Consider the following 12147-nt stretch of genomic DNA (forward strand, 5'->3'; position numbering starts at 1 on the left):
TGGCGAGGGATAGGGAAAATGATGACGTGAGGCTGTCCTTGGAGAATAGAAGGTAACAAGGAAATAAAACAGGTGTCGGAGAAGGAGTTCTATTAAAGAACGGAGACTAGAGAATAGCCATTCACACCCGCAGGAGTTCTCTGCAGGTAGCAACCTGCACCCTCTTGGGGAACAGGTTATTTTGCTTTCTATTTGCTCGCCTGCAGCCAGGGTGCACGTTTAATTTGAAACGGCCCTTATCTCCCCCTCGATGACTGGTCAAGTTGATTTTTCTAGACAAGCAAATATTTCTTTTTAATGTCTCCGATGCCTTTTTTGCTGTTATTTTGTTGAGGTCGAGGGGGTAGAGATCAGTGGGAATTCTGTCTGAATAAATGGGACTCTCAGCTATGAGAAAGGGAAGACTTAAAAGCCGAAGGGGAAAGCAGCAATCCCCCGCCCCCACTTGTCTGGTTCCGGCAACTCTCCACCCGTGACCTCCCTTGGAGACCCCAGGCTGCACATCAATATTTGATCGTCCCTTCGCCAGCGCTCAGCCAGCACTCGCCGGCGGGGCTGGCCAGACGTCGCTCGCGCTGCGCTGGAGCTGGCGGGCTCCCGGCCCCGCACGCGGCTTTGGGAGGACCAGCTGTAGGTTCGGCCCCTCTCCAGGGTGGCCCTGCCGCGGGGCTCCGGTGCCCCCCACCATGCGCGGCTGCCCGCAGATCGCGCTGTTTTGCGCCCTGCCCTGCGCGCTGCCCTGGCTCCTGCAGGCGGCGGCGCCCCCCACGCAGTCCCCAGCGCCGCGCCTCAATCCCCACGACCCCGCCAGGGGTGCCGATTTCGATCACGTTTACAGCGGGGTGGTGAGCCTCAGCACCGAGAACATCTACTCCTTCAACTACACCAGCCAGCCTGGCCAGGTAAGACGCTCGCTCTCTCGTTCCACTCCTACAACTTGCCAGATAGCAGAACTCCCTCGCTGCGTTGGGGTCCCCTGAGAATTGACCTCTGGAGACCTCGGGGACTAGGAAACCCTCATTCCCTTTCCCCTGAGAATCAATCTCTGCTATGCCCCAGCTGCGACAGACAGCCAGTCTCCCGAGGACAACTCCCCTTCACCTCGCGCCGCCCCAGACTCTGGCACTGACATTTCTGGGCTTTGCAGAAGCAGGTTCCCCGGCATCTTCTGCGGGTCCTGGCTCCTCACTGGGCCTTTCTCTAGGAAAGTCGTGATTTCTAGGTTTGCAGGAGGGTGGGGGAGGACAGAGCTCTGTTTCTACTCCCACTCCGGGAAAGGAATCTCATTTCCTTTGGATGATTCAAGACCCTTCTATTTCATAGCGCATGGGGAGGGAGAGCTGCTTTATATCTAAAATGGAAATCGTGTGAGAATGGATGCAAGCTGCAGAACCTCTGTGTAGTCCATAGTCACTTCCTGCGTTTCTGTACCATTCTAACAGTAGGTGCTTCAGAGAAGCTAGAAGACCTGGGTCAAAGGCATTGGAGCTGCAGCTGTCAGCTGATCTGTAGAGGCTTTGATTTTAAAAATGGGTGAATAATTGTGTGAAAGTTCTAGGTCTGTTACTGTCAAGAGTTGACGTGAGGTGGGGGGGGGTGTCCAATAACTAAGCCTTTGACATATATACTCTGATTATATAATGTAAGAAAATGCATATCTTTTTCCCTCAACTATGGTAAGGTACCCGGCAAGGGGGCGGGGGGAGGAGAGAAACTCCAGTGCTCTGGATCTTCTTCCCATGAAAATGTGATTATGTACCTTACTGTGCCAATATTCCTTACTCCTCTGAGAAATTACATACCCAGATGATTTCAATACCACTAAGTGCCTCCCTCCCTGATTCTCACTCCAGATCATAACCCTCCTCCCCCTTTGCTTCAGGTAGAGAAGGAGGCTTATATTGAGGGTATGGGCCCAAGTCATTACTCTCAGACATCTTTCCGTGTGCTTGGTGAGGAAGTGCCCTAAATCTCCCATCTCCAGTCTGGCACCAAATCCTACTGCACTGTCCCCACAACCCTCACCTCACCCATCCTCCTGGAACTTTAGGTTGTGTGTCCTGTCCTAAGCAGAGTGGTTGTGTGGACACAGAGTGGTCTGTGTCCCCATTGCAGACAAGTGGGAGGGGCACTTTTTATCTCCCAAACTCCACCTGAGGTACTTCTTCCTACCCAGTGTGGGATGCCCACCACTGGCTAATGTATCTCACAGAAGGGATGTTCCTAGCCCTGTGATCCCATGATCTCTAGGGTGCAGTGTCCGAAAACCCCATGATCTCTAGGGTGCAGTGTCCGAAAACCCCATGATCTCTAGGGTGCAGTGTCCGAAAACCCCATGATCTCTAGGGTGCAGTGTCAGCTTCACCCAAAATCATTGGTAAGGATACTCAATTACATGTGCATAGTAAATCCTGACATTAGGCTTTGGTATGTCTTATAGTTCTGCTTAGAGATAGACTGCTTTTTGTTTTTTTGTTTTATTATTTGAAACATGTCTCACCATGTAGCCCAGGCTAGCCTTGAACTTAGGATGCTCCTGCCTCAGACTCCTCAGTGCTGGGATTGCAGGTATACTCTACCATGCTTGGCAGACTAGTTGCTTTTGTTTTTTAGTACTGGGGTTTGAACTGGGCCTCTTGCTAGACAGGTGCTCAACCACTACAGCCACACCCCCCAGCCCTGACTGACTGCCTTTTAGCATTGCTTTTTAATATTGCCTTTTCCCTTTAATACTGTGTGAGTTCCTCTTCTACATCACAGGCTGCTGTTTGCATTTGAGGTTACTTTCTTAGCAAACCTTAAGATATTGAGGGAAAGTGCACAATTCTGTTCATCTCTGTAGCTCAGTAACTAATGCACATAAGAGGTTTATAAATGTCATTTGTAAAAATAAATGAATAAACCAGAAGTGGTGTCTCACACCTGTAATCCCAGCTACTCGGGAGACAGAGGCAGAAGGATCTTTACATGAGGCCAATCTAGGCAAAGTTAACAAAACCCTATGTGAAAAGACAAAAACAGGCTACCATCAAGAACATAAACAACAACAAATGTTGGCAAGGATATGGGGGGAAAAGGAACCCTCATACATTGCTCAGGGAATGTAAGCTAGTACAACCACTATGGAAAACAGAATGGAGTCTCCTTAAAAAACTAGAAATAGATCTGCTATATGATCCAGCAATACTACTTCTAGGGATATACTCGAAGGAACATGAGTCAGGTTACTACAGAGGCACCAGCACACCAATGTGCATTGCAGCACTACTCACAATAGCCAAGCTATGGAAACAGTCAAGAGGCTCCACTACTGAAGAATGGATTAAGAAAATGTAGTACTTATACACAGTGGAATTTTATTCAGCCACAAAGAAGAATGAAATTTTGTCATTTGCAGGTAAATGGTTGGAACTGGAGAACATCATCTTAAGTGAAGTTATCCAGACTGAAAAGGCCAAAAGTCGCATGTTTTCTCTCATATGTGGAATATAGACCTAATACAAATGCAGCAATATTATGAAAAACAGGTCACACTAATGGGAAGTCATATACGAGAAGGATAGGGTAAAAGAAGGAAATTAAGAAGGTGAATATGGTTGATGTACTCTCTATACAAGAATGAATATAGAATTTTTAAACCTGTTGAAATCACCATAAGAAAGGGACTAAGGTAGAATGAAGAAAAAAAAAGGAGTTGAACCAATTTGGGTTATAATACATATATACATGGAAATGTCACTAGGAAACTCCTTGTATAGTTGTCTTAAACAAGCAAAAATGTCCTTGGTTTTCTTATTTCTTCTGCAAAATTGGAGAATAGGAGGACAGAAAAGGTCCTGCAAGGGGGAAGGAGGTTTTGTACCAGTGGGAGGGGGAAGGTGGCAGGGAAAAGGTGTAGGAGGGTGAATATAGTGCAAATTCTGTGTACACATTATGTAATGTAAAAATGATACCTGTTGAAACTATTCCAGAAATGGGGGGAGGGGAGGTAAAAGAGAATGAATGGCGGTGGTGGAGGGGGTTAATTGAAGTATGATATATTTGCTACATGGTAAGAACTTTTGTAAATGCCACAATGTATCCCTACCCAGCACAACAATTTTTTAAAAACCAGGCTGGGGTGGGGGCATAGCACAAGTGGTAGAGAGCTTGCCCAAGTATGGGGTCAATTGCCAATCCCAGAAAAAAAAAGAATGAATAATAAAGAGATAAAGAATGTTTAAGCTGAAGTTAAATAAAATAAAATATATGTTGTTTTCAATTTAATAGATTGAAATATGTGAGATCATTTCAGAAAAAGATAAAAATATAAAAATTTTGTTTTATGAAAAACATAATTTGGAAAAATTATTCTATTATGTCCTACTTTCCCTGTATGCATGTTAAAATGCCCTTTATTTTATGAAACAATAGTGGTAATTAGTCTTTAAATTTGCTTAATACAATAAAAAAGTCAACAACAGCAAGCAGTCCTTAAAATGTCATTAAAATGTTACTCGTTTGAAAAATATAAAGTTGAGAACCATGAGACTGGCAGATAACAAGTATTTCAATTATTTTAATACCAGTACACATTTCTTTCTTTCTCTTCATTTTTGTTCACCATTATTTTTCCTTTGCCTTGGAGAAGAAAGTCTGTTCTCTCAGTTTAGGCTGTGGTAAAGAGAGGAAGGGGTTGTGGGAGCCTTTGTTCCTGTTCTGCAAGCCACTGTACCTCCCAAATCCAATACTATACCAGAGAATAACATCACCAAGCTGTGTCACACAAAGTTAGCTGAACTCAGCACCTGGAAAAGTCTGATATGCCTTCTGGGCATGTAGTAATGTAAATATGAAATCGCCATTTTTTTAAAAATCACTGAAAGAATGGAGTGACCAGTTTAAAGAAGAGTAATGTTTCCATTCTAATGGTCGAGGTACAGGTTAGGCAATGTCAGCTTCATTTCATTTCTCTGGAGAGGAAGTTTCTGAAGACTCCGTTGAAGGGTTACACTGTACAAACAGGGTGTTCTGTAACCACAGGGTTCAGCCAAAATAGAAGGAAATCACCTTTGTTGGGAAAGTCACCAGGGATGTGTTTGACTTGGACAAGGGAAAAAATGCAGGTTTACTGAGAATCCCCTTGTAGAGATAGGTGGAGGAAATAATCAATGTTTCTATTTGAGCTAAATGGTGACAAGCACCCTTTAAATAAAAACCTGACCACTGTGTGATAGGCTGTCTTCTCTGAGGCTTTCAGTAACAGAATTCAGTCTTTGTCATAAAATTTTAACTGTTTATTAAAGAAATGTCTTTTAATAACATGTTATATTTTTTTATGCCCAAGGAGCAATCATTAGTTTTAATTATATCAACCAGTAGTTGTATATCTAGAATCAGTTAGAACAGTCTCTTGAGTCCAGATTCAAAAAGTGTATCCAGTCTCATGAGCAATGAAATTTGGGTCTGGAGCGGGGCTCAAGTGATGGAGCAATTGTCTAGTAAGTGTGAGGCCCTGAGTTCAAAAACCCCAGTATGAAATAGATGGAAGGAATAGAGAGAGAGAGAGAGAGAGAGAGAGAGAGAGAGAGATGCGTAGTACATCTGGACACACTCCAGTGGTAACTTCTAGCTATATACAGACAGCCCTCCATATCTGTTGGTCCTTATCCATGGATTCAACCAACCTTAGACTTAAAATATTCAAGAAAAATACTGCATCTATAGTGAACATGTACAGACATTTTCTTGTCATTATTCTCTAGGAATACAGTACAACAACTATTTACATGGTATCATGTATTATAAGTGATGGAGAGATGATTTAAAGGATATAAGAGGGTGTATATAGGTTATAGGTAAATACTATGTCATTTTATATAAGGGGCTTGAGCATCCACAGAATTTGGTACACACAGGAAGTTTTAGAACAAATCACTCATGGACATTGAGGACCATAGTATATTACTAGATGCAGAGCAGAGTTAAAAGCTTCCATGTGGTAGCTTCAGGTCTGCCTTACACAGGAAATGCTAGCTTTTTATGTACTGAAGCCAAGAAGCCTCCTCTGCTGTCTTCCCACGTCCTCTCACTGAACAGGACTAGTGCTTGTTGGAAGAAAGAATCATCTCATTAACACATTATCTGGATGACTGGTCCTGCTACCACCAAATACCATTGGCAGATCCCGTGTCTAGTGAGGTCAGCTTCCTGACTTGTTGACAGCCACTTTCTTGCTGTGTCCATAAAAGGCCAAGAGGGCAAAGAGAGAAGCAAGGTCCATCATGTCTCTTCTTCTAAAGGCACTAATCTCACCTTTGGGACTAATTAACCTCCCAAAGGCCCCATTTAAAATACCATTTGAGGAGGGGATTAGGTTTCTTTTGTGAATTTTTGGGGTGACACAAATATTCAGCCCATAGAATTCACATCCATATTTTTCTCTATGGCCCTGAAAAAGGCACCAGCATGTCCCAAGGGTGTTAAGGGACTAGCATTACTCCAGTTATGGATTTAATACTATGGAAGACCTGCCTTCTGCCTGCTCAGCCTGGTCATTATATGCTAAGTTATGTAGATTCTGTAAGTCTGTGCTGTCCAATATGGTAGCCACCATCCACATGCAACTATCTTGCACTTGAAGTATGACTAGTCTGAAGTGAGATACACTGTTGTAGAATACAAACCAAATTTTTGAAGCCCATGTGCAAAAAAGTAACATAAACATGCCAATATTTTGATTATGTGAATCAGTGATAATATTTTCAGATGTACTAGAGTAAAATAAATTATTTCTATAAAACTGACTTCATCCATTTCATTTTACTTTTTTAGTGTATGTACTAGAGGATTTACAAATACCTCTGTGGCTCACATTTTCTTTTTATTGGACAGTACTACTCCCTGAACCACAAAACTTAAGAAAAGTTGTATGTTCTACACATAGCTCTGTTGGAGGAAATGGAACTTGAAAAGGTCATGATAGATAAGCACAAAGGAAGGGGAGAGGCATTTCAGATATGGAAATATATATCTGATTTCTTTTCTGGCAGAGTTTCTTTTTCTGTCCATATCATAAGCTGGAATATTTCTATAATGGGAAGTTAGTGTCTACTTGGCTATTTGGTTGCTTCATTCTTTACCTTTATTTACCAATTTGAAAATAATGATTTTGTCTCCCAGCATCATATAGCAATGATCAATGAGATTTTATTCAGTATAATTATTAGCTACAGATCTAAACATATTTGATGTACTTCAATCCATTGCTGATTTTATCCTTATTTAAGATCAAATTGTTCATCTTTAGGCAGTAAGGCCAATTCAAGTTGACTCCTGAATTCTTTTGATAAAACCCAAGTGCCCTCTGAAAAGTCCCTTGCTTTCTTGTATGAAAAGTTATTATTGATGGGGCATAGTGGCTCATGCTTGTAATTGCAGCTACTTGAGATAAGGAGACTAGAAGGATTGTGGTTTGAGATCAGCCTAAGCAAAAATTAAGCAATAAAGCTGGGTATGGTGGTGTGTGTCTGTCATCCCAACTACTCGGGAAACAGAGGTAAGAAGACTGTGGTTCAGGCTGGCCTGGGCGAAAAAATGAGGCCCTAGTTGAAAAACAGCTAAAGCAAAAAGGCCTGGGAGCATGGGAAGTGGGAGAGTACTTGCCTAGCAACTACAAGGCCTTCAGTTCAAACTCCATTTCTTCAGGAAGGTCAGGTTCCTTGGAATGAGAAATAAGTTTTAGAGAACACAGTTTGGGAGCTAGAAGCCCTTGTTGCTAATGGATTGGTAACTTTTTCTAAGCCTTTTCAGTGGACAGAGCTAAGGAATTAATTATATCATGGGTCAATGCTATCACTTTCAATTCAAATCTAAAATGTGGATTTTTACTTGATCTCATTGATGTTACATCTGTATCTCCTTTCTTTCATACCTCATTGTATGAAATTCTGATTCTCAACAAGATCAACTTAGTTATTTACTTACTTACTTTATCCCACAATAAAGAAGCAAATGTTTCAGATAAAAATGCTAAAATTATCACCAACAATAAGATTACTGGAAACAGTTTAAGATTTGTTTTTTATGCTTCCTGTAAACTTAGAAAATATTTCATCATGATGTCAAGTTTAATTACTGTGCTTTAATGAAATATAGTTCTTTTCAGGGCAGTTATGCTCATTAAGTTAATGAACTTGTTAGGTTCATTTGTTTCATTTTACTTCTGGATTTTAGGAATTGCTTCATAATTTTATTTGAAAATTAAAAGCCAAAAAAAATCTGTAGAACATGAAATAATGAAAGTCTAGCTTCTGTCTTTGTCCTCTGCATCTTATTTCCTTCCTCTTTTCTTCTATTGGTAATTATTTTAAAATTTATGATTATTAATAAAAAATTTTAAATAAAGTTTTTGCTTTGGGCTAGGGAAGTAGCTCAATGGTAGAGTACTTGCTTATCATGTGCACCAAACAAAGAAAAGACACACAAAGTTTTTGTTTTTGTTCTAATGGTTTTTTTTTTTTTTGCTTATACAACCCGCAGTCTCCTCTATTTCTGTCTATTGTCCATTACTTCTCAATATTGACATTAGCTGATACCCTTTTCTCCCTCCCTTTCAACTCAAAACCTAAATACCTAGCTAATACCTAAAATAAATTAATGAGTGTACTCTACTTTTCACATTCTGTCCACTTTTCACACATTTTGGGGTAGTGTCTGCATTGTCAGAATATATAGTCTCTGAGAATATAGCTACACCATCTTCCTCATAACCAACATTTTGTCTTAAGTTCCCAACTAGTCTTTATGGTAATGTTTTCTAGTCATTTTGATTGTCTAGAGCTGATTCCCTACAAGGTAACTCAGGAAGAACTTATGGGAACAATATTCCCAGAGTTTAAGCCTGTTCTTAACAGTTTGTAGCCTTTGTACTTGAAGGGCTGCTTGGCTGGATATAAAATCTTTGGCTCACCTTTTTTCTTTAAGATTTAAACTTGTTACTTTGTTTTCTGGCTAACGTGATAAACTGATTCTCATTTTTCTTATAAATAACTTTATTTTCCTGTCTTGACCCCTGAAAATCTTTTTGCCCTTTTTCTTTAAAATCCAATAACTTTACTAAACTATATCTAGTAGACCAATTTTTCCCAAGTATGTAGTATAATCTTTCAATGTATAACTTCAATGACTTTTTTAATTCAAAGATTTTTAAATAATTTTTATTGTTTTAAAAAGTTTTGGTTTGTTTCAATGTTTATCTTCAGAATTTTTCTAGAATCATTTTTATCTATTTCCTACCTGAACTCAGTGTTTTTCCTCCTTTCTTTCATTTTTATTAATATATTATCAAGGTGTTTATTATACTCTCATGTTCCTTCAAATTTAATATTCATTTATAAAACAATTTTTATATTTATTTCTAATTTTTTCTGAGCTGTTACCTTATCTTTTAAATTATATTTTCTCTAATCATCAAATTTCTGAATTTTTAAAATTCTGATTTATGTTCTTAACAGTTTTTTACTTTTTCACAATTTTAAAAATAATTTTAAAATATTAGGCAATAATTTTTATCTGTTTCCTATGTATAGGTTTCTGGAATATTTCACCATCTAAATGGTGTCTTCTGCTTCTTTTTACATAGAGTGACTTAGTATGGAATTCAGCTACAGTCTTGTCTATTGCTAACCTTTACATTAGATGGATATTTCTTACTTTTAGAAGGGAAGGTAGATCAGGGTAGCTTTCCCAGTTTTCTTCTGTTGCATGTATGAAACGATCAAATTATGATTTTTCTGTCTGGGACCTGTCTCAGCAGCTTCCTTCCACTGTTTTATAGAGACTTTCTCTTTCCTTCATTTTTATATTCTCCATACTGTTCATTTAGACTCCATTCAGGCAGGAGCTTTGTCTAAGAAGGGAGTTTTAAGTAGCTTGTTTTGGGAATTCCTGAGACTAACACTGTTCCAGAATGTTGTTTACTTCCACTTCCTGAAGTGTTCTTATACTCACCCACAAACTAAAGCCTACAGGAAAATTAGTTTCCACTGCTGCTTTCAGATTGGCCCTCCATTCTTGTCAGTGAGCACTCTCATTATCCCAACCATCAAAGCTTCAAGCCTTTCCTCTACTTCCAGTTACACAGTTGCTAATGCTCTAGAGGTGATGAGGCTATGGATATTTTGTTTTGGGATTTCTAGGGCTACCTTATCACTTATGGGTTCTCCATGGAATTTTGGTTCTGCTATCCCAATTTTCACAGAGGATATTCAGAGAAGTTCCTTATCTATGCTGTTGACCACATCTTCCCAGACTCCTCTACCCATTGCTTCTTTTTTCTGTAACTTTTAATTCTGAAATAACTTTGAACTTATAGGAAAATTAGAAGAACAGTGTAGAGAACTCCAATGTGCCATTCTCTCATATTTCTCAATTGCTAACATTTTGTCATATTTGCTTTATTACTCTACCTATAAGCAGATCATTCTTTCCGGAAATGCTTGAGTTATTGACAAGGTAGTCCTTTGTCCCTAAATACGTTAATGGGCATCCCTTATCGCAAGACCATTCTCTTATATTGCCATTAGATTGTCACCACAAATCAGAAAATTAGCATTGATATAATGCTGTTATTCAAACTATAGGCCATAATCAAATTTCACCAGTTTTCCAATGATGCCTTTTATACCTATATATATGTATACATAAGTGTATGTATATTTATATTATATATAACTATCAATGTACGTGTATACAAATACACAAATAAGCACACGTGTATGTTTTTCTTCCTTCTGGTTCTGGATCCAATACAAGAGCACACATTGTTAAGCTGTCATGAATATTTAGTTTCCATCATCTGGAAACTTTCCTTATTCTTTCTATGTCACTCAAGACCTAAGCATTTTTTTGGACAGTATAACTAGTTATTGAAGATTGTCCCCTAATTGGGGTTTGTCTGGTGTTTCTTCATTATTAGATTCACAGTCTGCCTTTTGGCAGTAACACCGCAGGATGGATGTTGTACCCTTAGTGCATCATATCCGAGTCACATGATACTGGGTTTTCCTATTACCGTGTGATTAACATAGACTACTTGGTTAAATGGTTTCCTCCAGATTTCTCCACTGGAAAATTACTATTTTCCTTTGGAATGAAAGAGCACATGGTGGAACAATACCTAGGGACCATGTGAATATCCCATGCTTCATCAGACTTTCAACCCTAGTGTTAGCATCCACTGATTGTCTTGCCTGGGTCAGGTACCACTATAATGGTTTCCAAGAAGTGATTTCCTAATTCATTGTTCCTTCTACATTTTTCAGTTGACATTTTACTAAAATAAAAGGGGTTTTTTTCATCTCTCATTTTGAAATATGATAAACTTTGCATTATCTCTAAATGGTAGAGTATAGGAGATTTTGATGCTCTTTCTGTACTTTTATGTCTTTTCTAAATACTTAACAATGAAGAAGTTTTACTTAGGCAAGGACAATAAACAACTAAGGCAGACCAATATTGGGGAAGAGTATAGAGCAAGAGGCCAAGAGACTTGTGGTTTTTTGTGTGTTTTGTTTTTGGTGGTACTGGGGTTTGAATTCCGGGCCTTACACTTGCAAGGCAGGTGCTCTACCACCTGACCCATTCTGCAGCCCTTTTTGGTGTTGGGTATTTTTCAAGATAGGGTCTCTCGAACTATTTGCCTGGACGGCTTTGAAGCTCAATCCTCCTGATCTCTGCATCCTGAGTGCAGAGATTGCAGGCATGAGCCACTTGTGCTCAACTGAGACTTGTGTTTTATTCTGTTGGCTACCTGTGGACTTTCAACAAATCCTGTTTCCTGAGCTTTATTATTCCCAATGATGAGATGAGATGATTGCATCTCCTTAATCTTTATTCAACCATTAAGATTCAGTGTTCTGATATTTTTCCACCATGTTTCAGATTCTAATTTTTTCTTAGCTACAGAAAAGTAGGATAAACTTCTTATCAAAAAGAACATTTCTAACTCTAGCTTATAAAATCAAGCAAATACAAACTTTACTATTTCCTAAAAGCTATTCTCTTTGTTGCTGTTGTTGTTAGGGTTTTGTTTTGTTTTTCATTTGAAAAGTTTCCCATAGGACTGTTTACTGCTGAGAAGTGCTTTTGTTTTGGTTTGCTTTGCTT

General features: G+C 39.3%; 1 protein-coding gene across 3 annotated transcripts in view; it reads left to right on the forward strand.

The window, feature by feature from the left end:
* Sidt1 (SID1 transmembrane family member 1) overlaps positions 1 to 12147 on the forward strand; it is a 109969-nt gene continuing 97822 nt past the window's right edge. For 2 of the 3 annotated variants that reach the window (XM_074073156.1, XM_074073157.1), the window contains exon 1: positions 2 to 902. In XM_074073156.1, coding sequence (XP_073929257.1) covers positions 687 to 902 — 216 coding nt within the window. In that variant the 5' untranslated portion in view covers positions 2 to 686. Of the gene's footprint in view, positions 903 to 12147 lie in introns of all 3 variants that reach the window. The other variant, XM_074073159.1, reaches the window with a different exon arrangement.

This window comes from Castor canadensis, chromosome 5, assembly GCF_047511655.1.
Source record: "Castor canadensis chromosome 5, mCasCan1.hap1v2, whole genome shotgun sequence".
In the NCBI taxonomy this organism is placed as follows: Eukaryota; Metazoa; Chordata; class Mammalia; order Rodentia; family Castoridae; genus Castor; species Castor canadensis.